The 26,713-nt window shown below is 52.2% G+C and overlaps 2 protein-coding genes across 3 annotated transcripts in view; both read left to right on the top strand.

Annotated features, from left to right (window-relative positions):
* The first annotated feature begins 6,500 nt into the window (after positions 1-6,500).
* CRIP1 (cysteine rich protein 1) lies at positions 6,501-10,439 on the top strand. Its single transcript, XM_083867758.1, has 5 exons — positions 6,501-6,623; positions 9,323-9,417; positions 9,510-9,567; positions 9,692-9,739; positions 10,086-10,439. Exons 1-4 carry the CDS (start codon positions 6,584-6,586, stop codon positions 9,730-9,732), a joined length of 234 nt encoding a protein of 77 aa, XP_083723884.1. The 5' UTR covers positions 6,501-6,583; the 3' UTR covers positions 9,733-9,739; positions 10,086-10,439.
* Positions 10,440-18,400: 7,961 nt separating this feature from the next.
* TEDC1 (tubulin epsilon and delta complex 1) overlaps positions 18,401-26,713 on the top strand; it is a gene marked incomplete at its 5' end in the record, with an annotated part of 66,484 nt that continues 58,171 nt past the window's right edge. The window contains 3 exons of one of the 2 annotated variants that reach the window (XM_083867507.1): positions 18,401-18,520; positions 19,712-19,790; positions 25,088-25,290. In XM_083867507.1, the coding sequence (XP_083723633.1) occupies positions 18,431-18,520; positions 19,712-19,790; positions 25,088-25,290 (372 nt within the window). Of the gene's footprint in view, positions 18,521-18,662; positions 18,807-19,711; positions 19,791-25,087; positions 25,291-26,713 lie in introns of those variants that run through there. The other variant, XM_083867506.1, reaches the window with a different exon arrangement.

A 26,713-nucleotide genomic window follows, 5' to 3' on the forward strand; every position in this document is an offset into this window, starting at 1 on the left:
CCTATATGGGATTATCTGTGTGTGCTGAGGAGTCGGGGCTGTCCCTGTGCTCATGGGTCAGTGTGGGGACCAGGGCACAGACACAACAGAGTGGCATGTTGCTCAAGCAGGGAAGGCAGCTCTGGCCTCTAATCCTTGGTGCATTTTTGTATTTATTTTTGGGAGGCCAATGGGAACCGAAAGTGCTCCTTTACTTGAGACTTGGAAAACATCATTCCCCTCAGGGATGTCAAATATTTTAATTTTTTTTTCAGTTTGGACTTGCTAGTGGGATAAAAAAGTTGGAGGGCCCTGGTGATTACAGACATGCTTTCCAGGGTATAGATGAAAATAGAGAACAAAGTGGATGCAGCTTTGCTTGGAAATCCCCCAAGCGCTGTGAATTTGTCCGGGGCCATTTCACTTGCTGGCTCCCAGGTTTCCTGGGAGCCATCACAGGTCAGCAGAGAACTCACCAGCTGGCCAAACTATTTTGAGGGCAGTCTGGGTGATGGGTGCCAGCCTGGGTGTCCCCAGGCTGCAGGAGGAGCAGGATTGTCACCTAGTGGTGCTTCTCAACGCAGGGCTGAGGGCACCAGAGATGGGGCTGCACAGCTTGTGCCGTCCTTCATGACCCAGAAAAGGGATGGAGAGTGTACAAAGGCTGATTCTAGAGAGGGACTGGAGAGTGTACAAAGGCTGATTCTAGAGAGGGACAGCATTCTGCACACATGGAAAACACTAGGAAAGGAGTTGGCAGGGGTAGCAATGGTGAGGGCAGCCCTGGGTGTATGCCTGAGCCAGTCTGTGCAGGGAGGGGAGATGCAACCATCACAGTGTGGAGGGGTCCTGAAATATAGGGAGATGGCAGGACAGGATGGCCCTGGGATGCTGGGGGCCAGAGCAAGCACAGCTGGGCAGGGAAGCCAGACAGATTTAAAGCATTTGCTGGGAAGTCAATAAACAGGAGCCAAAAGGGATGAAGTGCTGGAAGATGTGATTTAAGATGGGATATTAAAAGTGACCCAGTAAGCAAAGTTTGTTTCCACAAGGGCCGAGAGCTGGCTCAGCTACTCCCTGGAGTCAGCAGAGGGGCTTTTCCTGGCCTGGCTGAGCTTTGGCTTGGTCCCAGTGGGAGGTTAAAGAACTGGGTGTAACTACTGGAGAGGGTGTCGGAGAGCAGGCAGGGATGAAGAAGAAAGGATGGCACAAAGCAAGCAGAGGAGGAGGATTTGGGCTGTAAATCCCCCTGCCACTGCAGTGCCCTGGAGTGTTACATAGGGAGACCTGCTGGTGCAGGCCCTGGCTCTGACACTGGTGAGGGTGGTGCTGGCTCCCCCTCACCAGTGTTGCTGCCTGGGGGCATCCACGAAGGAACACCCCAGGATACAGGCAGAGCTCTGCATCAGCCTGTGGGTTTTCAGGTAGGGTGAGCAGCTGAGAACCATCCCGGGGAGCTCAAGGAGCTCCTGGAGTGCGCTGGGGCAGACTGCTGGGGGAGGAATACCTGTGCCGACGGGATGGAGGTGTAACCCTGTGACTCCTCCCGCTCTCCTCCTCTCTCCTGCTCTCCTGGCCCTCTGTTGTGCCTGGGGATGTCAGAGCACAGTGGTCACATCCTTTTCACCTTCCTGCTCCACTGCTACAGCATGACCACACTGAGCAGCATGCTTAAAGAGAGAGCAAACATTTCTGTACCCCTTTGCCTCACCTCCAGTGAATTTTTAACCAGGAATAAAAGGTGTGACATCAACAGCCTGGAGCCAACCCAGGGCAAGCAGTGCTGCCAGGGAGGCTGAGGAGGTGATCCCTGGCACAGATCCCCTGCGAGTAGCCCCTGAGTAGTGCCCACAGTCCCTGCCAGCCCCCAGCACCCATGTGTATCTCCCTGGCAGGCAGAGGCAATGCCTCCTGGACTCTGGGCAGCATTCCAAAGCAGCAGACTTTGCTTCCTTGACAATCCTGGCTCCATTCGATAGCCACGATAGAAACAGCCAGGCCATGCCAGGAAAATGTACCAAATCCTCCCCCAGGAGGATTTAGCCAGGAGGTTTCCTTGGGCTGCCACTAATGGAAAGCTTGAAGAAAAGAACAGATGGCAGCGGAGACTTTGGCCAGACTGTTCTCAGGGAGACTGGGGGAGCCTGGGCGAAATTGGAGATTTCCACATCTCCAATTGGAGTTGGGGTTGGAAAGGCAGACAAAGGCTGCCACACCCTTTTTTTCCCATGGATGGAAGTCGTAGTCGTGTCCCTGTTGTGTCCCCAAGTGGGCAGCCCTGCGTGCTCCATCCGTGCTGAGCCGGGAGTGGCCCGCGGCTCCGTGTTTGTTATTGCTCGTGCAGTGTAACATTAACCCCGTGCTGATAATTCACACCCTGCCTCTGAGGGTGAGAGCTGACCTTACAAGGGGCTGTGGGGGCAGCCAGCTGCCTGAACTGGCCTGGGAGCATTTTTACAGCTTCAGATGGAAGTAAACATGTGATGGCCCGTGCCCGCGGCAGGGTGGCTCTGCACTGTGTCCCTAAGGGCACTGAGCACTGATTTTGGCGTGGCAGCAAGCGCATTTCACATGCTCACACCATTTGGGGCTTTATGGCACCAGTGGCAGTGGGCTGGTGGGTGTGCCACAAACCCACAGAATGCCCCTTTCCAAGCCCCTTCCCTAAGCCCCCCACTCCTGGACGGCCCTTCCTGCTTCTGTCTTGCTCACAATTACTCCTGGCCAGCGGTCGCCTGTCAGCTTTATGAAGATGTATCCCAGAGGTTTTCCTTAGGGTGTAATTTGCCCTGACAGCCGCTTTCGTGCCGTTGTTTTCCTGTCTGTCTGGTAATGGGATTAGCCACGTGCAAATCCGGAGGTGATGGAAGGGGAGTGGGGGCAGAGCCCACCAGCCCCTGTTTCAGGGCACATTGAGCAGCTCCGTGGGCCTTTTGATAGGATCATGCGCCTGGAAGCTCCCCCCAGCTTCTGCCAGGCTTGTTTCAAGCCATCCTATAATTTTCTTGTCAAATTAGAGTTCCACACTGGGTAGTGTAGCACATATTTTACAACAAATAGTCTTAGCTGAGAGGGCCTTTGACTTGCACAAGTGTGGGCTGAAACATAGCCAGGAAGGGAGATTTTGCCGGACTTGGAGTTGTGGGAGTGCTTGGGACAAATGCTGGACCACGGTGTCACTGGCCCCTGCATCATGCCCTCACTGATGCATCATCTCTCCTCTGTGAAAGGGTGGTGGGGGACTGTGAGAACTCTGGAAGCCCCTACCCCACTCCAGCAAGGCAGGAGGGGGAGCCTGGAGCTGCTGCATGGGCAGATGGGTTTGGTCTGCTATATGGAAATAGCTGTTTTTTCTTGCTGTGTTAGCAAAAGAAACCCAAATTGGCTTATGTCACCGCCCTGCCTGCAAAAATGCCAGTGGGTTTTCCAGTTGTTACTGTAGCAGTCACCAGTGGCCAAGATGCTTGCAGGAAATACTTTTGTAGGCAGCTCTGGCACACCCAGGAGCTTGACTCGCAACTCTGTCCCAAGAGCCCAAGAAACTCTTGGGGGCTGAAGGGACCTTGCACAAAATGTGACACAGATGGAGGCGGGGAGCTGGTGCTGACTCTTGCGAAGGGAGGGGATAGCCTTGGCCATAACAACGCCACCCAAACAAACAAATGAAACAGCCCAGGTTTTCTGAGGGCTGTTGCCAGGCCATCGGGGAGCGCTGGCGCCTGATGCTTCAGGATAGAGCCTCACCCAAAGATTCCTATCAGAGGGCATTGACAGCTGAGGCATGCTCAGTCTAATGGTTAAATTAGCTGGAGCAAGGTCTGCAGATAAGATAAAGCTGTGCTTTGCTGAAGAGGCTGCTCTCCGTTGGTGCTGGCTGGGTTGTTTCCCTGTCAGGCTATGAACCTTGATTTGAAATGATGCTTTGGGTGAGACCTGGGTTTGCCGAAAATACCACCCCTGCCCTTCTACTGCTGGTCCCCGGTGCTATCTCTGCCCAGCACTGGAGCTGCCCACTGGATGACCTTGTCTGTATGCATGGGCACAGAACCACGGGCAGCACCCCAGTGAAGAGGGATGAGCTGGCTGCTGCTCACTGCCACTCCAAGAAGGCTCCTACACAGCTGCAGCTTGGTTTTGTGTTCTGGGGGGACCCTGGATGGCAGAAGGAGCAGTGAACCCAATGTCTGTTGCAGTGTTTCCAGCCAGCTCCCCCCAGCACAGTGGGACCTCAGTGTACTGCTCCATCGCAGAGCGCTGATGGGTTTTGCACACCAGCATTCCAAGTGTTTATGGACTCGCTCCCTGTAAAATGCACAAGAAGCTGTATCCCATGGGCTCCCGAGATGCTGCCATGCTCCAGGAGCACCTGTAGCCCTTCCTCCCTCCCTGCTGGCTTTGCTGCACTGCTCCAGCCCTGTGCATGCCTGCTGATCAGGGGGACAGGAACAGAGTCCAAGCCATGAGCAGGGTGCAGCCACAGCTCTCATGGTGTGCAGGATCCAGGACTGTGTCCCACAGAAGCCTTCCCCCTGAGATTGGCTGGTTGAGATTCACGTAGGTTTGCAGGGCACAATACCACTATTCTTTGGCTCACTCCTTGTGAAGCAGGCTGGGTGTAGCCCAAGGTCTGTGGGTTCTGGTAACCCAGCAGAGCCAGCCAGGACGATTGAGGAGCCACGAGGGACCAGCAGGCACACAGCCCCATGCAGGCAGGGTTGGCAGAGAGCACCATGTGGCTCGGTGGTGCCTGCCTTGTGAGAGTGGCCCTGGTCCCAGGCCTGCTCTCAAGTGAACAGACCAATCTCCAGAAAGCCCATGGGGATAGGGAGAGGAGGGGATGGCCAGGCTCTGCTTCAGCAGGGTCACTCGGTGTCCAGTGCCATGCAGAGGCACGTGCTGCCCCAGCTGGGGTGAGAGCATTCCTGCCACAGGAGGAGCTGGGCCGAGTGGTCCATGGGGACTGGGCACAGGGCTGGCCAGCTGGAGGAGACTTGCAGGAGGGCAGTTTTCAGCTGCTAACCGGCACAAAGCCTGCCTTAAAAGGGAGTGCAGCTGAAAGCGTCTGTCCAGGCCAGTCAGTGGCCCCAAAGCAGGCTGGCACTGTGTAGGAGGGGAAGCAGGGCCACCAGAGTGGAGAGAGGACATGACTTGTCCCTGTATTTCATCAGGGTGCCAGCTGCACTCCTCATGGTGTGGGGAAGGAGTCCTGGCCTGGGTAACCCAGCTGGGTGCTCACTGAGTGCTGTGTCTGGGTACAGGGGGATGTGATGTGGCTAAATATCGGTGCCTGCATGTATTGGTGCCTCAGGGCAGGAAGAATGGGGAGGAGACAGGGTGGAGGCCTTTGCAGGACACGTCTGCCTCCCCTCCCATACTGTAAGACACTGTCTCAGCACCTCAGCATGACTCACGCCTCAGCCGGGAGCTGCTCCCGGTGACATCCTGCCCGCTGCACACCCCGCCGAGCCCAGCGCTGCCCTTGCAGCAGGATGGTGCTCTCCAGCCTGCAGTGGGGCTGCCAACTGGGGGGTGAAAGATTGGGACCACTGGCAGCAGCAAGGAGCATCAGCAGGGGGATTGTGCTGAGAAGGGAGGCTGCTGGGTGGTAAAGCAGTTCCAGCTGAACATGAATTTTGCCTCTGGGCACAGCTTGCCGCCTCTCCTCCTGCACCCACGGGTGGGATCCGGTGTCAGCAGGACCCTGTTTGTGTCGGCGAGGGATGCCTCGCATTTCGGGAGGCAGTCACTAGGCGTGCTGGCGCTGGGTTTCACAAGCCCTCATGACCTTTCCAGCACAGCAACGTGCCCTGGGGAGGATTGTTTCATACAAAACAGACCTTTGGATAGGCTTTTCGTTTCCTTTACAGCCAAGCACAAAGGAACAACAAGTCCTCCCTCCTAATAAAATGACAAAGTCAGTGACACAGATGGGCTGGCTCTCCACAGTGAGCGGAGGCATGTGCCACACCCACGCCATTCCCAATGTCCTGCAAGAGTGGGGTTACAGTCCTGAAGCTCCCGCCTGCTTCATCCCGCACCCCAAAATTCCCCATGGGCACGAGACCTGCCTGAGGGTCGACTTTTACACTCCCCTGGGAGAAAAACGTATCTGTGCTCGGAGAGGGTGCGCCCGGGTGGGCAGACCCCCAACAATCTTTATCTGTGAGTGTGGTTAATTGACAGATGCCCTGCTCTGAGCGGGGGTCTCGGCCACCCACACAGCACAAGCGCGGGCAGGGGGCCGGGCTGCAGAGGGGACAGGGCTGTGTGTGAGGGCAGTGGAGATCGGGCTGCAAGGGCTGTGGGGCTGTGGACTGCAAAGGGCGCAAGACGTGCAGGTGGAGGGATTGCAGGGGACAAGGGGTGCGGGAGATGCAGGGCTGGAAGGGGTGCAGGACCCCGTCTCGGCAGCCCCTGCAGGGCCGTGCCCTGGGCGGTCTCCTTCAGCTGCGGGCGGGGTGCACATCTGGGTGGGGCGGACCGCACATCTGGGCGGCGCTGGGCGGCGCTGGGCGGGGCGGGCGGGCATTGACTTCGGCGGGGCCGGCGTGGAGCATCCCATAGCCGGTGCGAGCCGAGTCCCGAGCCCAGCCGAGCCGACACCATGCCCAAGTGTCCCCGCTGCCAGAAGGAGGTCTACTTCGGTAAGGGCTTCCTATCCCTTCCCAGCCGCCCCCACCCTGGGGGACACGCCGGGCTGTACGTCCTCTGGGCGCCCCGGCTTCTGGCCCCCATACTGCGCAGCCCATCTCTGCAAACCCCCGGGATATCCCAAAGCTGCTCAGCCTTGCGCTGTGGGTCCCCGGGGTGCCCCGGGTGGGTGAGCCTACAGATCCACCCCCAAGGAGATGCCTGGCTGCAGACCGTGGGCTGCGCCTGGTTCTTCCACAGCAGCATGGAAGCCCAACCCCACTTCCTTCCCAGCACAGCCCGCAGCCCTGAGCCAGTTTGGAGCCCAAAGGCCCAGCTGGTAAACTCACTGCTCTGAAAGGCTGGGCAGGTGAAACAAGCACCTTTCCAATGGCAAATCCTGCCCTGTGGCAAGTTGCCTTGGTCAGTGGCTCATCCACATGTTGTTCTGTGTGGTTTAGCACAGCAGGATGACACCTCTGGGGAGTTATTTTTAAGCCGTTGTTGCAGAGTAGATGTGAGCCTTGTTGGGCTGCTGTCTGCTGCTGGGCTTTCTCCAAACTTGGGCCCCAGAGCTCCTCTCCCTTCTGGGGCCATGGACCTGCTGTCCTGTCTGAGGGTGTCTGTGGGATTTGAGCTTCATACTTTGCTATCAGCTTTTGGAGCAGGCAGGTTCCTCTACCAGACCTCTCCACTTGACTGGCATACCTGAACTCAAGGGGGTTTGCTGGGAGCAGCTTAAGAGACACACCCTGCTTTTTAATTCACTCAAGATGAGAGATCTGGAACCTAGGTGCCATCACCAGCTTCTTTCTCTGCTTTATTTCTGCTCTGCCTGTGCCCCAACTATTTGTGCTCAGCTAAGGAGTTGGAGGCTCAAACCCGGGACCTGCTTACTGTGCCTGCTAGTGATGCCCGCACTGGGGAGCTGTGCTGGGGCTGGCATGGGCGTTGCACATAGGGCTGCTGGGGCTGTGGTTCCTGCAGTTGGGGAACGTTGCTTTGCCTTGAACTCACTGCTTGCAGCCATGCTTTGGAATGGGGGATTTGGCACAATACCGTTTGTGGCTTCCTCCTGCGACTAAGAGTCCTGGCATGCCTCATTTAGCTGTGTGGCTTGATATCAGGAGCCACCAAAGTACTGGTGGCAGCATGTGCCTTTCCCTGTGGGTGTGTGTCAGCCCCGGTCAGGGTGAGCTGGGTTTGCCGTGCCCGCAGGTGCGGCCGTGGAGGAGCTGGGACGGCACCATTTGACCAAGGAGGAGTTTGACCTCACACTTATCATGCTTGCACTTATTACAAAATGCCTCTGTTGATGCAGAGGCTGAGGAGGGTTCAAAAGCTCTTGGAGGATCAAGCTGGATGCCTGATTTCTGTGCCTGCAGATTATCCAGATGGCTGGCAGAGGAGGCAGAGCAAGCCTGGCTCTGGGGCACCCTGAGGCTTTTGGAGCCTGGCAGTCCTGCTTGGGCGTGCCTCAGGCTGCTCCGGGCTAAATCGTGTCTGTAGAGAGCAGGGTTGGGGAGGAGATGATGCTGAGAGGACTAGGGATGGAGTTTGCAGGAATTTTGCCTTTGCGCCTGAGAGCTGTAATGAGCCTTAGCAGAGGTCCTGCCCAAGCATTGGTGCAAATGCATGTGTGAGAGTTGGGGAGGCTGTGCTCCTTCCAGAAACCCTGTGATAGGAGGGTCCTGCCTCAGGCCAGGCTGAGGCTCCTAGGGGCACCCACGGGGAGGACACTGTTGCTCCTGCCAGGCTGCAGGCACAGGAGGCCCTTTGTGCCACTGGTGAATGGCAGCAGGGCTGCCTTGTGACATTTGGGCACTGCCCCCGCTCCCACCTCTGCAGCCACTAGCTTGCTCCTTGTACAGGCTCTTGTGGGCATATTTGAACTGCAAAGAGTTGCTTCAGGCTGCCCAGGGCCCCCTAGGGCATGCGTTACCCACACTGGCTTGGTCCCATTTGCAGGCATGGGGACAGTGTTCAGACCTGGCTTTGACACAATTTCTGTGGACAGCTCTGTTTAATCACTTAATAAATTCCCAGGAGCTTGGCTGCCAATATGAAGAGCACACATGCCTGCAGAAAATATCCTTCTCCTCTGCTGTGCTCCAGTTAAAAGGCACCTGTACTCCCCCTTCTCTCTGCAAATATGTCCTGGCTCCAGGATATTGTGACTCCCACAGCTGCCTGAAGCCCCACCAGGCTCCAGCTCTGCTCTAGTTTGCCATGGTGCCAGCAGAATACGAGCTGTGGCTGGAGGGGACTGGTTTATGTTGGCAGGGTGTGGCAATGGCTCTGCCTTCCCAGTCCTTGCCAGCATCCTGTTTCACTCCGGCCAACTCTAGTGATTTCTTGGGCTCCAGCTCACTGGAGAGAAATTAATCTCCTTGCAGGCTGATGTTGGGAGGAGGGAGGTCCTCAGGTCTTTGGAAGACGGGGTAGAAGTCAGTCCATCCTCCTGGATGCAACCATGTCACCCTGGGCGTGGCACCACTGCTGCAGATCCGTGTTCCTGGATGTGCATGGCATGGTGTGTGCACAGCCAACACTCGTATTTGAACACTGTGCCCTCTGTCCTGGACAGATGGACTTGAGAAAATGTTGAAAAATGTCCTCCCTAGGGTTGACAGCAAGGCAACCAATCTGCCAAAACCAACTTGTGCTTGTTCAGTGCCTCAACCTCAACTAACCCACTTCCTTTCCACGGCAGCCGAGAAGGTGACTTCTCTGGGGAAGGACTGGCACCGGCCCTGCTTAAGATGTGAGAAGTGTAACAAGACCCTGACGTCTGGAGGCCATGCAGAGGTGAGGTTTGCTGCCCAGGAGGTCCTTGTCCCTTGCAACTGAGGGCTGGGACAAGCAGAGGTGGGGCTGATGGTCTTTCTCTCTCCCTGCAGCATGATGGCAAACCCTACTGCAACCACCCCTGCTATGCTGCCTTGTTTGGGCCCAAAGGTGGGTGCCTGTGGCGGGGCCGTGGAGGGAGTGAAGGGGCTTGGGCTCCTGTGTCTTGGCGAGCTCCAGCCCTCGGTGTGCTCACCATCCCATGGCAGTGCTGACCCTGCTCCATCTCTTCCAGGGTTCGGCCGGGGAGGAGCTGAGAGCCACACATTCAAATAAATCTCAGGTTGGTCCTTCCCTCGGAGCTCCCCTCCTTTCTCTGGCTCCATGCGCTGGCTGGGCTGTCCTCCCTCAGGCCAGTGAAGAAGGCAGGCCTGCCACAGTGTCTCTCTGGGCTGCCTGTGACTCCCAGCCCTTACAGCAGAGCTCAGGTGCTGGGTGCCAGCTGCTCCTCTCCATCAGCCTCAGCTGACTGCCAGCACCTGCTTGGCTCCAGCAGCGGATGCCAAAGGCTGTTGCTTTGTGGCCTGTTGGCAAAGACATGATCTGTCATGGAGCACTGTTGTCCCTGAGATATCTCTGCTCCCAGCCCAGCCTGACTTCATGCACTTCTCTCTTCCATCCCTCTCCAGGTCTGATGTCCAGAGTTCCCAGCACAACCTGAAGACAGCACAAACACACCGCAACAGACATGCATTTTTGTTTTTAATTCACCCTGTACTAGACTAGCACATTCAAAGCAATAAGTAACCAAGGCTGGGCTGGTGTGGAGAGAGGCTCTGCTCCAGATGGAGTGCTGCCAGGGTGGGGAGGTTGGGTTGCCCTGCCAGGTAGGAAATTCGGCTGATATTGCAGAAGGCTGCCTGGAGAGGAGACCACACCCTTCCAGCCAAAATCTAGCTCTGCTTCAGGCATCCAGCTCTCGTGGCCGGGCCCACAGTTGTATTCTCAGTCTTTAATAAATGAAAAGATGCTTCCCTCCTGTAGCAGCTCTCCTCTCTGTAACGGGAATCCCACAAGACTTGCTTGTGAAGTTGCCACTTGCTTGAGGCCCCTGTGGCCTTTGGATTGAGCCCCACACTGTGTGATGGCCCCACATGCCCTCAGCTGGGGCAGAGAGGTGTCTTGCTGGGAGGGCATTGACTGTCACATAAGGACAACCTGGTATTTGCTGCTTTTGATCTGAGTGGTCACATGAAAAGGCCAAGGAAAATGAGAGGCTACTGCTGAGGCAAAGCCTGCCTCCCTTGGCAGGGACAGCAGAGCTGTGGTGGCTCACAAGAGCTTTGCTCTTTTGTGTTTCAACGTTTTTACCCTACTGGAAAAACAGCACTGACAGATGTCAAAGATGTCAACTTGAGGAATGTTTTTAAAATGGTTTCTTAACCACATCTTTCCCTAACCTGAACAACTCCATTTACATATTCAAAGATATCTCATCACCCACTGGGATATTTTTGTCTACAGTTTATGCATGCATTTCCTTAGAGGCTGCTCTACATTTTACTGTCACATCAGCCTTCCTGGGGCTTGGCCAAAACCCCCAAGGGTCAGAGACACATGGCCGGTGTCAAAATCCATGGTGTCAGAAGCAGCCTGATCTGATAAGCATCTTAAAACTTCCAATTAAAACTTGCTTGATGCTACAAAGTGCTGCCTCACCTCCCACCCCGATAGCACAACAACCATAGGCATCTGCGTCAAAGGGAAACCCTGGCTATTGCTGCTCGGCTGTCATTAGACTTCCCAGCCAGCCAGGGCTCATAGGGACCTCCTGCTCCCACTGCTGCCTTTTCCAGGCAGTGCCAGGAAAAGGGGGTGCCTCCCGGGGGTGCCAGCAGCCTCCCATGGGTGTCAGCACCCATGGATCCATGGCTCCTGGCCATCCACACCCCGTCCCTCTCTGCCAGCCTGCCTCTGGGGCACTGCTACATGTCTTTCCCCTGCCAGCTGAGCTTCAAAACAAACTAGTGATATAATCTCGGAAGCCTCACCGTGCCACTGAGATAGTGTTTTCCCTCAGGCATTTAAAGTAATAGCAAACACAAGCCTTGTCATTCTTGGGATTTGTGTAAGTGTGTCCAGCTGGGAAAAGGACCAGTGGCTTGGGCTCAGGGTCCTTCTCATCAGGGCCCTGCACTAAAATTTCAGAAGCAGCTTATTCCAAGTACAAGGGAGGCTAGCAGGATGAGGAAGGAACCAGTGAGAGGTATAGAAAACCAAGGGTTGCACAGCAGTAGGGTGGGGTGATCCAGCCCTTCAAATGCCAGCCCTTTTCACTGACAGTGGCTGCAGCTGGGGTTGGAGAAAATGTTCTGCTGTGTGCTGCTGTGTGCTGCTGTTTGACATGTGTGCTGCCCAGGACTCCCTTTTGCTTCTGTCCCTGGCCAGGGATTTGTGGTGTACTTGTGGTGGCTGGGGACATCCCTCCCTGTCCTGCATGCATGCAGGGATGTAGGAACTGGGCTGTGCCAGGCCTGTGAAGCTGCAGCTAAGCCTCATTCCTGTAGGTGCCTCTGTCTGTGCTGCAGAGGGGAATATATGTGTGCATTAAAAGACAGGGGTCCCTCAAGCATGGGCTGGGGACAAGCCCCTTGGTATTGATTGCAAGAATGTAATTCTTAGAGCCCTGTTTTTCTGCTTGCCCTACAGTAAGAGCTCCCACTGAGATGGGTTTTAGCCTCAGGACTTTCTGCTGGGATATTCCTCTCCAAGAGCTGTGTTTGTACAGGCCACACTCTCTGCCTGATCCAGCCTTGATGCTGTGAGGTTGGGCAGTTCAGGCCCAGGTGACACCTGCAAGGAGCCTTGGTCAAAGAAAATATATGATAAATTGTTTTTTAAAAAAACTTGCTTTGGTCTTTGGAGCGGAAGCAGAAACAGCTGTATCTCATTTGGATAGGAAATCCACACCCGAGCCAGGCCTCCCCTGGATGCTCAGTGAGGCTCGGCAGCGGCCGGCACGCCAGGGAGGTGGGCTGTCAGCAGACACAGCCTTTTCTCCATTTGAGCAGTAAATCTCCATGGCCTGGAGTGTGACTGCACAGACAGGCAGCAGTGTGGTTTCCAGTGTCTCCCATCTGTGATGCTTTTGGTTCTGAGCCTTGGCAGGAGCTTGGGACAGGCAGGGATGGTCTCTTCCCTCCCAGTGTGGTGATGCCCTGGCTGTGCTGCTCCTGCAGCAGGGAGAGCAAGATGCTTGGGGCAAATCCTAGCTTTCTGCCCATCTGGGACAACAAAAGTTATTGGGTGATTTACAGCATGGTAATGCCCAGCAGAAAACTTTGCTGTTTGGTGACCTGAAACGCCACCGTTGGTGACCCTGAAGAAAGGGGTAGTGCTTCCTCTAACATTATTTTCTAAGCTTGGGCTGAGATCAGTCCGTGGGTTGTGGAGTGATAGTTGCTATAAACACTTCATCACTGTGACAAAAAAACAAACAACATCACAGTTCCTCTGGCAGCTGGGTGTGGGCGAGCCCCAACACCCTGGGTAGGGAAGCAGAAGAGACTTTGGCAAAGACAGAAAACAGGATGGGTTTAGAAACTTAACTGCTGCTGCTCCCCATCTCAGCTTTGTGACTTTGTGTATAGAAGAAAAAAAGGAGAGGGGAGCAGAAAGGGGGCTGGGGGATCCTTTACCCTTGGGGCATAGGGCAGGAAGGAGTGGCCTGGGAGGGTCATCTGACCCTGTGTCCTCCTCTCGGCACAGATTGACAGATCTTAATCTGAAGCAGGAGACAGATGTTTCCCTGTGCCTGCAGCTGGCAAGGGAGAGAGCTCAGGCTAGAAGTCCTACAGCAGGGTTCTCCTCAGGGTCATCCTTAGGGAAGGCAGCAGGCTCAGCCCCTGGACAGGGCTGTGTTCTGGCAGCCTTCGGGTCACATCTGGACTAACATATACTGGGTGCCTGGGTCAATGCTGGGTCAAATGGGACTAACATATACTGGGTGCCTGGGTCAAATGGAGCCACTCACCCTCTCCTGCCAGCACTGATGGGGACACTGATGTGACGCTTCTACCACTTCTCTTGGGTGGTTTTGTGTCTCATCTCTACAGCCTCTGGCTGGGGGAGAGTGGCACAGGGGCTGTGGCTGCAGGGAGTTGCTGCTCTTTGCTGTGCAGAGCTCATGGGGATGAAGCCAGGCTGTAGCTTGGTGGTATCTAGTGTGCCACCACTTCGGGGATTTTTAATGCTGATTTGTGTTAAGCTCAAAGAGCTCTGATATCTTTTAGGTCAAAAAAGTGTCTGCCCATGTCCTAATGCCTCAGAAATCTGCCTTCTTATGCAGACAGTGTGGTAAGAGGGACTGTGCAGCTGATGTCAGGCAGCAGGAGTTCTGCCAGATTGCGTGGGGAGATGGGACTTCCCGTCCAGCTCTGCAAAGAAGTGGTTGGGGAACCCCCATCTCAGCAACGGAAACAGCTCTGCAGAGGTGAAAAGGCGGGGGGGGGGGGGGGGGGGGGAGGGAGGGGAGGGCATCAAACCTTGTTCCTGATGGGGAACAACACCTCCAGCAAACACCAAATATACTGAAGGCAGCAGGACTAGGGGTATGACAACCAGTAGTTGTAATGAGAAGTGAATGGGACCATGAACTGAGGTACTGGAAACTGACATTTAGCTAGGGAGCAAGGAGAGGAGGGCACATACTGCTCTACTCTCACCCTTTCCTGCTGCTGGTGATCCAGTGCTGGAGAATAGCTGGGTGCAGAAATCTCTGGGGATGTTTGCCAGGTCCTGGGTGGCTTGCCCAAGCAAGGAGTGGAAGCAGAAAAGTTGACATCAGGCACCTAGAACTGAATTTTACTTTCACACCTCTTGTGTTATTTTCAATAAAACAGGGAGAGTTTCCAAGAGGGAAGAGTGCAAGGACTTCCCACTGAAGCCTCTGTCTTCTTTTGGTGAGTCTTGTGTTAAAGGCCCTAGGGGAAGAGGTCAGAGGGAGTTTCTCTCTGTACAGAGGAACTTGGCTATTAAAGTAAAAAGGGTGAAACTCCCAAGAAGAGAGTTGCTGAGACCTCAGACCTCTTTTCTAATCCTTCCCAATTCACTTATCATACTGAAAGCCCTGCATCAGAGGGCTTGAAACACCAACACCTTTCTTAGGCATCCAGCTGCTGGGAGCTGACCTTGAATTTTGGCGCTACAGCCCACACACAGGTCTGCTGCTGACTAACTGCCTGTGTCCAGGAAAACCTGCACTAGAGCATTTGTGGGGTCATGATGGCATTGCTGCAGCCCATCTATGCAGGCAATCCATATTCACAGCCCTGTGCTTGCTTGGCTCCTTTCTGTCAGCATCATGGCCGTGCTGCCAGGTCATGCCTTTTCCCATTCTGCCTAACATGATGTCCCAGTGAGGGAAGAGCAAGTGTATAAAAGGGCCAGGAGGGCTGGGGAGAAGCTGGAAATGTTTGCAGTGGAAAGTGGTGCAGCCTGCCTGACTGCTCAGGGTGTGAAATGCCCCAGCCACTCAAGACCTCCTTCAAGCAGGCAGGGAGGGAAGTTGTGCTCTGCTCTGACAGCTGCTCAACAGATACCACACTGCAGGAAGGAGAGGGAAAAGAGAGGGTAAGGAGAGAAGTGCAGAACTCTGGCCACCCGAGCTGGCAGTGGAGCGTGGGAAGCGCTGATGCCTGGCTTGGGGGTCTGGCCAGGAGACAGGCTGGCTCCTGCCCATGCCTTCATGGGGATAAAAGCATTAAGAAAAAAAACCCCAAAAGACCAAAGGAGTTGTTTTTGCAGCGGGAGACTCACACCTTCCCCTTGGCAGAGTGGGGCTGAGGTGACATCAGGAAGTTGTGCTGCCACTGAAGTGGGCAGGCACGGCTGCTATCGCATACAATCGGCATGAGGCAATGGGAGAGGGCCGCCGTCATCATCTCTGGCAACCCTGCACACGCAGCAGTGCTGTGTGTGGTGGCGAGTTGCCATGGCATGGGTGCAAACAGGCACCCTTGGCCCCACTGAGTCACTCGGTATGGAAATGACCGCAGCTGACACATCACACTGAAAATGGGTGGCTGTGCAGCACCACACGGACCCGGGAGTCCAGAGAGGGCAAAGTTCAGTGGCCTCTGCCAGCTAAAGCATCCCTCACCCCTCACTACATGCCTGGACTTTCCCTTTCCATTGTGGTCTCCATTGTCATGCTCGTCCCGAATCTGCCTCAGTGCCTGGGAGCCAGAGGACCAACTAAGCCAGCTCTGTCCTGCTTCTTTTCTATAGAGTGGGTCCTAGAGGCTTCCAATCTCCACCATGACATCAGACTTGTGTGCTGATGTTGGCCAGCCATTGCTGGTTTCTCTCTGCCAGGATGCTATTGCTTGGGAGAGGGAAGCTGAGGGTGCCCTGGGTGCAGCAGGGCTCTGCTCACAGTGGGGTGCCATTGCCTGCTGAGACAGCACGCTGGGGGCTATCACACCATCACCTCCTTCATCTGTCCATAGCACATGGTCCATCTCTGCAGCAGGAAACCATAGCCTTCCCATGGGCTTCTCCCACCCTGGGAACACTGCCCAGGCAGCCGGCAGAGCAGATAAGTGGGGCCTCACAGGCCATCACCGAGCACCCGCCATGCTGTGCCTCACCAGAGAGCCTGGGATGATCTGCCTGGCCTCCAACTCGCCTGTGGCCGAGTGCCAGCCCTGCACAGCGCCAGGTGTCCCGTGTCAGCTGTGCCCACGGGGCTGAGTGCCGTGGGAGCCACGGTGCAAGGGACCAGGGGACACTGGCCAGCAGGGCAGCCAGCTCTGTGCTGGGGTGCCACGGGGATGGAGAGGTGGGATGGGGGCTCTCAGTGTGCTGGGATGGTGTGAATCCCAGCTGCTGAGTGGTGATGTTCACTGGCCCAGGGGTTGGTGCATTGGCTGGGGGACAGGAGTTCAGAGGAGGGGTAATGGACAGAACCACTCACTGTGCGTGCACTGTGTGATGCAGGAGAGCCTTTGTCTCAGCAGCTGCCCTGGGGAGGAAAGGCCTAGACAGAGGAATGTGTGTGGGGACAGGGATAGCTTTGAGCTGGGTTTATGGAGTGGTCAAGAAAACACAGGAAATTGGCTGCAGCTGAAGGTCCTCCTGCCTGGAGACTGCAGCAGGGATGGGAAAATAGACAAGCGATGTGTCATGGAAGGACCAGGCAGCGCCTGATAGCAGCAAGGCATGGAAAGCCAAGAAGGATGCCAAAGACAGCAGAGGATTGTCCCGGTTTGATAAGGCTCTGGGCAGTAAAAAAGGACTTTATGGGCTGTTGGAAACCAAAGGCAAGGAACCATGTGGAAATGCCAAGCCTGTTAGGAAGGAGAGCAAAGAAGTGGATACAGATTGCTGAGCTAGAACTGGACGAGGAATAAGGAAAATGCTTTCCAGGCCATTAGGAAAGGAGGATGTGAGACAACAGCTGCTAGAGAAGACATTTTAAAAATCTTTAAGCCTGGATAACTCACACCCAGGGGTCCTTTCAGGGCTGGCTGGAGCAGGAGCCAGGATCCACAGGACAGGGAGAGCTAAAGCAGCACTCCCTGGAAAGGGCTGCACTACTCAGCATAGGGGTGGGAGGCAGGAGAGGAGCAACCAGAGTGCAAACACAGTTCAGGTTGGCTGGAGGCCTCTCTGGAGCATTGTGATTTCTCTCCTCATTGTGAGCAGTCATTTGGCTCCAAGAGCCTGATCTGTAGCAGAAAGGAATTTCACATGTTGTTTCATGTTGTTCAGATACTGGTGGAAAAAAAAGTAAAGACATCATGCTAGATCCGCAGTGAGCACATTAAATGGACTATTGTTGTGGTTTGAAAGCAAAACGAGTGAGAGGCTCCAAGTCAGAGATACAATTTAATAAGAAGAAAGGTAAAAGGGTAAAAATAAAATAAATGCAATAACACAAAGAACCACTGACAGAGTCAGAATACAACCTGAGCAGGATGGTGGAAACAGTCCAGATGAGGTGGTCGTCCTGAAGCAGTGATCCTGTAGAAAAAGGTCTGGTAGCTCTAATCCTCTGGGAATCCAGTAGGTAAGGGCTGCCTGTCCTGTTCCAAATCCCAGCTTATATCCAGGTGAGAATGCTTGGCTCCTCCCCCTGGGTGGAGCATCTCACAATGGGATGATGAGTTGTGAAGTGGGTCCTTGATGGCCCATTAAACAGAGATAACTCCTAGAGGGAGTTACCTGTGAGTCATGAACAAGGCGTTGATGGGCCATTAGCAGAAGACAGCCCTACACTAGAGCGCTGCCTCACTTGGTTTCAACAGTTCATGAAGATGGTGATAGAATAAATACTTTGTGTACATCCTACACTACAACCCAGGACAACTGTGAACTGGGGAACTGGCCAAGAAACCATCAGTGGGGGCTTCCAGCAGGTCTCATGTCCAGGCACAGGCAGCGCAGCGCTGGTGGAGGAGATCTGTGTCCCTGGCATAGACCAGCTTTGCTCCTTCTGTAAACTCACAGCAGGAATCCATCTCTGTGCCAGGTTTTGGTTCTGTAAATCCTGGTCATGGGTGGACTTCTCTCAGGAGCTCAGGCTTCTCCGAAACAGCAGCTCCCTTTCTCCTCCACGGCTCCCCCAATGAGTAATCCCTGTTATTGCTTCATTTCGGGGTTTATATGCCTGGGGACATGAGCTGGCTGCATCACGCCCCACTGAGAAAGAGGCAGGCAGGAATATCCTCAGATCTGCTGCTGCCAAACCCTGCTCTCCCATTGTCGGAGGAGCTGTTCTGACTGCACCAGAGCTCTGTTTTTGCAAGAGCTGAAGCTGGGTTTTGCAACAGATCTGTCCACCAGGAACGGTGGCGGAAGTTCACAGGGCTCCCCCGGGTGTTTTTTGCCGGGCCAGGAGGCGCGTCCATGGCTCAGGAGGTGACATGTGTGGATCACTGCCCAGGGGAGGCCAGAAGCATTCTGTCCCCCGAGCCACGCCCGCAGGCGGAATAAGCGTCGGGACCATCAGTGGTCCGGGAGACGCGGGGAGATGCAGGGAGATGCAGAGACATCCAGGGAGACGCAGGGACATGCAGGGACATCCAGGAACATCCAGGGAGATGCAGAGACATCCAGGGAGGTGCAGGGACATGCAGGAACCATCCAGGACGACAGGCAGGGCTGGCGCGCAGTTCCCCCTCCCCGCTGCCAGGGGGCGCTGCCGCGGGCGGGCGGGCCGGATGGGCGCTCCCGCTGGGGCCGGGAGCGGCGGGAGCGGCGCGATGCGCGGGCGGCAGCGGGAGCAGCCCCGGGAGCGCGGCCCGGCGCTGCCCGCCGCCGTCGGGGCGCTGTGCCGGGCCCTGCCGCCCCGCGCCCGGCCCGCCCCCGACACTCTGCGCCGCGCCAGGTTCGACCGGCCGCAGGCGGTGAGCGCCGGCCGCTCCGCTCCGGACGCTGTGGGGCACGGGCACAGCGCAGCCGAGACCACCGGGACTACCCGAGTGCAGCTGGGTCCGGGAACAGGGCCTGGATGGCAGCGCGACGGGCGCTGAGCCTTGGGCAGGCACTACGTGCGGGGCTGCGGTGTGGTCCCAGCTCGGTGTGCGCCCGGCTGACACTTGTTACGGACCTCTCAGCAAACTCGCTGCTCTGGGAAGGGCTGTGTCTTACTGTGGTTGTAACTTAAGGCTTGGTATTTCACCCTGGGCTGTGGCACCTTCTTAGTGTCACCTGAGGTTTGCTGCCCTTTACCCTATCCCAGCTTGGGTCTTGCCGCTTTGTCTCCGAGGCTTCCAGCTCGGACACAGGGCACCTCCCTTCCTCGGCTATTTTAAGGATTTTACGAGTGTTGACTGAAATTCCAGCCGTAAGAATCACTATTTGAGTTTGTCAGCAAGCTGTCCTTGTGCGGCCAGAAAATGATTCCCAGTTCCAGCTCATTCTGTGGTGCCTCTTGTTTGTGAGTTTCTGGCACTGTCATGGTCAGATCTTACCAGTGTGTTCAAGTACTTGTTTGACTATGGGTGAGCTGTACCATATGTGGTTGTTTTAGAGCAGATTTTGGAATGCTCCTCTACACGAGTCTCGCAGTAGAAGTGCTGGGTGTTGCTCTACATTAGCCCTTTTCTTTCTGGGTGCTCCTTTCTGTAGATTCTGTGTTCATGAGGCAGATAATACATGAATCTTCCTGACCAGATGGTGTTGGCTGAATCAGCAGGTGTGCTGTTCCATGAGTGATGTTCAGTTATGGGCTTAATTGCCTAATTAAGATTAAATAATATAGCAGGTATTTTTTCCTGCTGATCTCCCCTTCCACCCCTCTCTTTTGCAGAGCCTGGACTTCTGGAGGTTGCTGTATGTGCTTCTGAAGCAGATCCACGGGGACAGGTGGACAGAATCTGATGCCATAGGTAACATCACTTTGGCTGGCTGCAGTTTCCATCTGTCCTGGGGAAGGACTGAGACTGGTTTTGTAGCACCTTTGGCTCCTTGCTCCCTGTCATGAGTGCTCTGTTTTGAACACCCATGCCACCAAGGTACTAGGCGTCAGGTTTACTGAGGAGTAAAAGTGCTGTGAGGCGGGTTTACTTCTCTTTGATGTGCTTTGTCCTGGAAACTGGGATGTTTCCACGGGCTCTTGCGTCCCTGTGACATTTTATTGCAGGTGAATTTCTGCAATGATGTTAGGCATTCTCAGTATCTGCAAAGACAGAAGTAGATTTGGTTTTCCTTTGGTTCCTTCTTTTTCCGTTCCCATTCCCATGATTCTGTCGGTACTTTTCTCTCCAGTCCAGTCAGAGCCAGGAATTGCAACCTGAGAACCATAAAACCAGTGTTTTGAATTGAAGTTCAAGACAAAACAAGAAATAGACTGTGCGATTATTTTAAGAGGACCTGTGAATAATGTCTTTATGAACAGGGCCACTGCTCCAGAGAGGAGCTGAATGCAGATTAGCTTCTCAAAATAGCAGAAGACTATTTACTTCTTAAATGTATGTTATTCCAAGTACAACACTATTCCCTATCTTCTCTTTTGAAACATGTCTATGTGAAGCCTTTTCATTGTATGAGAATTATATAGTGAGGAATCAAGGTCTCCTCATACCAAATCCACTTAATGCTCACTTTTGCCCTTGAAAGAAAAACACCATAAACAACACTGTATAAGCCCCTGAATAGCTGTGAGTCTGGTGGCTCTGCAAATGGAACTAAGAAAGGTTAAGCATTGTGGAACACAGAGCAAAACCAGCATAGTTTTGCTGGTAGCTCAGCAGGAAGTCCTGTTACTCGCAGGACTGTTATTTTTCATTTGGCTGTTTTTATTTTCCCACTCATCCACAATCTGCTGTGTATGGCAAGTCTGTTTATTGACTGCCTCCCACAGCATTAGGGATGTGGTCCTGCACATGTGCAACCTTATTGGATCCTGGTTGCTCCCATACTAATTACCTGTAGCATTTGGGGACAGAATTTCCAAGTGCATGTGGCAGGTCCTGGCTCTAGAGAGAGCAAACAAAGCCTCCACTGGTATATTGTGAGGTAGCAGTGTGTGGTTCTGCTAAGAACTGCTCAGCTGATTTCTGAGAAACCTTTTTAGTCACAACTTGGTGATTAAAGTTGAAATTCAGGCTGGAGAGCTGTACTGTTTTTCAAATTATACTAATTACTTTTGCTTGGCAAGTGAATGAGTTGTCTGTTGTGAACACAATCAATATTTTACTGCTTTTCTTCTCTGCCCCAGCTCTGGTCTCTTGTGTATTTAATGCAAATGAAATAAGCCTTGGGCATAGACACTAAATAGCTTTCTCAGGTTTGTGTAGGATCCTTTTACACAATAGAGAATTGAAACAGATTCCTCTAATCCAAGTCTAGTGCCTTAGTCCACAGATCAAGCTTTCCTTTTCCTTGCTCTTTTTGTACAACCTCTTAATTACCTTGGTTAAAACAAGGGGAGCAGCAGTTGCCAGATCCCAGAGGAAGGCTGTGAAGACTCCTTTGGTGTAGGGGTTACTGTGTGCATAGAAACAGCTTTCTGGAAAAGAGAAGCCATTCTCCAGTGATCTCATATCCTTTATTTTTCAAAAGGAAATGCTGATCTTTGGCTGGTTCAGGAATCCCCACTGAAGCCTGCCATTCAGTGGTTTTAAAATTCTGCAGCTGGCTCCTGGTTTCTTGTTCTGTGAGAATTTTTTCTTCACACAGTGAAAAGCACTTAACTGTAAACTTTGGTGTAAACTTACTGTAAAATTCAGCCCCTTAAACATGTTACAGCAGTGGATCACTGGACAGTGGAGAGTCAGAGTAAGCTGTATGAATACTCTGGATGTAACCTTGCTAATAAAATCATGATTGATGGTTTCATGCTGCTTGTGCTTCACAGAGGCTGATGAACTTGGTTAACAACCTGTCAGCCACACCAGGTAGTAGTGCAATATGCATTTGGATAGTTGGAGGAAACATTCCTTTTCTGGAGTTGCTGTTCAGTTTTTATAGCAGGGGAAAGAGGTCTGGAGCTGCAATAGATTTTTTGTTTGTTTGACAAATGTAGCAGAAAATGTTGTTCTGAAGCAGTAGTTTCCTATAATACCACTACCTGTGCAGGTGTTTCTTGTCTGAGTGCATCTGTGTCTCTGCTTGTCCTTGGTTTTTAGTTTCTTTCCATTTTAGCCTGCCAGGCTAGTGCATAGCCCTTATTTGAATATCATCTTGTAAATCACTGAAAATATTCATCATGACTCACAGTGGAAGAGCACAGCTTGAGTATAGTTTTAAGTGAACCCTGAGGTTCATCCCCAGCTTGGTCTTACTTGCTGAATATACTTTTATAAATAATATCTGTGGAGAAGGGGATTAGTTGGAAGCCTTGTGAAGGTCTTTCTGTATAAATTTCCTAATCCTAATTCCGTAAGAAGATGTCAAGAGGTGTCTGGTGTTATCTTCTATTGGAGTGATGTTTTTTCCTCTCTCTTGGTTGCATATTACAGAAGAATCCATCTTGGTCCTGAGTACTCACATAACCTTTACTGCCATTTATACTTTAGCCTTTTAACTTGAGCACTCTAGTGATAAGGAAAACTAAGGGACTTCTCAAAGGTCACGGGAGGGCTCTATGAGCCCCGGTTCCAGATCCGTGCCTTGACTGCTCACTCCCCGTTCCTGCCTGGTACGCCAGCTGTTCCCTCGCCTGTGAGGGCAGCATGTTGCAGAGGGAGACATGAAAGAGGGGAAGATAAAGGACCAGAATAACACAGAAATTCAGGTGGTGAATTGCCTTGGTGGATCTGGTCTGAGTGATGTATCAGAGCACTGAAACGGTGTTAAAAAACCCCCCAAAAAACAACCTGACTTGCTCTCCTTTCCTCCACTTTGATATGTGATTTTTTTGAGGAGCTCCTTGAACTGCAGATGGCAGCATGTGTTGCTTATTTGCTTTGAAAAAGGAGGAAATCATGTACTGATCATCCTTCCTTTTGGAGTATTTCTGCCTTTACCTGTTATGGCAGCACCTTTCTTGACGAATGCACGCAAAAAAGGAGAGGATGACATGAAAACCCTGCTCACGTACGAATGTTCACGAGTGATCAAAATAAAATCTGTAATGTCTCCGTGCTCTTGTGCTTGAGGGATTGGGGTGTACATCTACAGCAAGATTTTTAGCAAGCCATAGGCATTTCTGCCACCCTGACATGGGCAAGGGAAGCTGCTTGATTCATTTACAGTTTCTATGGAAAGAGCAAATGGAGTGATCAAGGTCCTTTGCTTTGTAAGGATGCCTAAACTGTATGAAACTGTAGATTCCTCTATCTCCACCCAGCTGTGACAGCTGTCAAAGTGAATGTCCAAGGGAATGAAAAGAGCAAATCTAGAAGGATGCTTTCATGGCATGGGGGAATATTCCTTCAGCCTCTAGCAGTTTACATCTCAGACTTTCCAATCCAGAGAAGGTATGTTTGTGTTTCATAAGTTTCCATGAGCTGCTGCTCTGTAAATCCAGTTCCTCCTTGAGCCTGAGTGACTTTAAGAGTCCACAGTGTCCCACAGTGAGCTATTTCAGAATTTTGCTATGTGTTTGAAGAGCATCTCTTTTATTGTGTTTCAACTCACATGCTTGCTAGCTTTGGTGGCTCACAGTTCTTGTGTTGAGTGTTGTGCAAACAAATCATCCACTCTTCACCCATTGCACAGCACTCAGGATTTTGAAGAGTTTTGTCATATCCATTCTTGCTCATCTTCTTGGCCTACTTCATCGCTTCCTACAATGCAGCTGTTCTGTACTTGTGATAGTAGTTGTCCTTTCTCTTTATTTCTTTCCCAGTCTTCTGTAGCCTTAATGGGAGAGAAGAAATAAGAGTCACAGTGGGTATTTGTGTTCTGTTTAGTGTCCTTGCTAGGTTTCTCACACTGAGTTTGTCTTTGGATGCCTGTCAGAACCAATTGTGGTAATGTCATTAAAAACCTTATCATCTGAGATTGTGTTCCTGAGCTCACTGAGCAGTTCCAGTCCTGGTCTTACGTTGTAAGTCAGTAAAGTTAGGACCATTTCTTTCTTTGTGCACATAATTTTTCATTTTTTCTAAAAATACTTTTATCTGACTTTTTAAAGCTTGGGCTCAAGGTTCTGCAGTCCTTCATGATCTGCCTGCATTCTTCATTACTAATATCACATCAGCACCAAGTTTTCTGTCACTGTCACATTGTCTAAGTGTCATTTTGAGTTGTTTGAACAGCAGCTGTTTAGCACAGAGTCCTCACGTGAAACCACTATTTGTTCCTGCCCTCTGGTTCTTGTCTGCTGGGCACTTGTCATTGATTCAAGGGCTTTTCCTCTCCCTCCACTGCAGTGCCTTGGTTTCTTTGTGCAAGCTGAATCCCAGTGGGAAGTCTAAATGTCTCGCATTGGTTGAATCTTCCTTAATCACTTGCTTCTTGTTGCCCTCAGAGAACTCCAGAAACTTTTTGAGCAGGTCTTCCTTTTACAACTGTTGGTTCTTAGCCAGTCCCCCTAATTATGTTCTTTATTCTGTTTTTGACTTAGTACAGAGCCAAGGCTTACTGGGCAGAACCTTTTTTAATAATAACTTTCTCTGTGTTTCCTCAGTATTTTACAGTCCTGCAGTGCCTGTCTTGTAGCTGTCAGGTGACATTTGCTGGCGTGAAGGAGTATGGATCAGAGCATTTCTGAGAATTTAATAGCCCATGTGCTGTGCTGTATTATCTCTGCTTTCTGGTGCTCAGAGATTTCCAGCAGGCTGTGAAACTCCTGTCTCTAAATTCCAGGTTAGTTCAGGAGTGAAGTGATTCAGAGTGTTTACTAATTCATAGCATGCTTGGTGACTCATAAAAATGAATAGGTGAATTGGAGTCCCATTGTAGTGAGGGGGCTAGTTCCCTTTGTTGCCTTTGTTAATTTCCAAGAGGCCATTACTGGTCTTGATCCCAGCTTTGAATTTCTTCTATACCCCGAGCAGTAGTTCCTGTAATCAGAATGGGGCAGTATAAAGAAGGCTTTTAACCTTTCCCTCCTGTCCTTCACCAGTTGTTGATAAAGACCCTCCTGTCCTTCACCAGTTGTTGATAAAGACGAAGTCCCTACTGTCTTCTTGAGGCTGGATTAAAAATGCTGCCCTCAGAGGAGGCCGCAGTTCTGGAGCTGAGGGCCCGAGTGCAGTGGTGCATTGTGTCACTCTCAGTTGTTTTGTTCTTTCAGGTGCCCAGGTGAGGTTTGTGAAGTCGGCGCTGTGGTACCACGGCTATGGCCGGCCTCAGCTCCAGCGGCTCCCCGCCGACGGTTCCGCGGGCAGTCGGGAGCTGCTGCTGGCATTCTCCTGGCTGCTGCATAGCCTGCACCTCCTGGAGCATCTCCTGGTCCAGAACAGACTGCAGACTGGGGATGAGGCCTCTGTGTGCACGGTGAGCGTGGGTGTGTCCTTCCCCCCTACCCTGTCTGTGGGTCGCCTGTAGGAGCAGTCGTGTTACCACCAGTGCGTGATGGGTGGTGTCGTGGTGCCTCGGCAGATGAGTGACTTCAGCTTGAAAAAAGGCCAGCATCAATTTTCTTCCCCTTCTCTAATCTTTCTGCATGCAGGTCATCTGGGTTCTTTCTGTTTATCAAAGTCCCACCCCTGCCTGAATTCCCTGATTTCTATTTCCAGTATAGGTGAGAGACCACTGTGGAGGAGTGAAAGTAAATGAGTCTCTCCAATCTCTCTGCTTCTACGTTTTAGGCTCCCAGACTGAACCAGGGGTGGTTCTGCAGGGTAGGCAAACAGCTTAGCAATGAATGCTGAGTGTATTGGCACTGTTGGGTAGAGCAGGTGAGGGTAAGGCAAATAATACTTTTTGCAAACAACAAGGTCTCAAATGGTGGGTCCTGCTCTTGAGGTAACTAATGACCTTGTAACTACTTTGAGAACACAGTGGAGTATGTTATTTTTCCATTCATAAAAGCTCTTAGTACATAGAAAGTCTGTTCTAAAGTAACCATCATCTAGTCAGACACTAATTACTGCTCAGTCTGCTTCAAAATGACAGACTCACAGAATTTCTTAGTGCTTTGGCAAAGGACATTGTAGGTCAGAAACCCAACCTGCTGATAATCTTGTAGCATCTAAGGTCTATGGTTTTTCATGAACCCATATATGTTTTTTTCCCTGGTTTTCTAGAGCCTTTCTAAGGGGCAGCAGAGCAGGAAAGCAAAAGTTTGGAAAGCTGCAATGTAAAAACAGTGTCTTCAGAAGGAAAACACTTGTACAAATGAAAAACAGCTCAAAGGAAAGAATCCTCTTTGTAGCAGCATTACAAGAAGTATTTTGAGGAAAGGGACCACTCTTGCTGCACTACAATTATTTGCTACACAGAAGAGGGAGCACAAGAGGCTGAGCTGTGAGTGGCAGTGCCATCCACTTATGTGAAGGGTGCCTTGAGATTTCAGAAAAAGCACACCGCTGGAGAACTTTTTACTTGAAACTTCTCTTTTACCTTTTTCATGTTTTTCATCTGTGGTAGCAGGTTTTTTTTGTGCCCATAATTTCTGTTACAAAAGAGTGACAAGTGAAATGTGACATGAATTCAGGGAATGGGGCGGCACCTGTGTTTTTTTCTCTGAAGACTTTAAGTTTTGCATTTTCCCAAAAGGGATGAAAGAACTATGGTAATACAATGTTACCTCTTATGGCCACACAAACTGGTGTGTCTTTCACGGCAGTTCTCACCTGCTGTATTTGTGTTTCTCAAAAAGCATGGAATGCATATTAAATGTTTTTACTCAATAACTGTCTGAAACAGTATTTGGAGAGGCTTAAGAGTCTGATTTTTTTTTTAAATAGACCAGACA

This window comes from Zosterops lateralis (assembly GCF_965231275.1).
Source record: "Zosterops lateralis genome assembly, chromosome: 9".
In the NCBI taxonomy this organism is placed as follows: Eukaryota; Metazoa; Chordata; class Aves; order Passeriformes; family Zosteropidae; genus Zosterops; species Zosterops lateralis.

Excerpts from the sequence above, each read along its gene's own strand:
- CRIP1 (XM_083867758.1), top strand. The coding sequence starts at position 6,584 with ATGCCCAAGTGTCCCCGCTGCCAGAAGGAGGTCTACTTCG. Across the intron at positions 9,418-9,509 it reads CGTCTGGAGGCCATGCAGAG|CATGATGGCAAACCCTACTG; the intron begins GTGAGGTTTGCT and ends CTCTCCCTGCAG. Across the intron at positions 9,568-9,691 it reads TGCCTTGTTTGGGCCCAAAG|GGTTCGGCCGGGGAGGAGCT; the intron begins GTGGGTGCCTGT and ends CATCTCTTCCAG.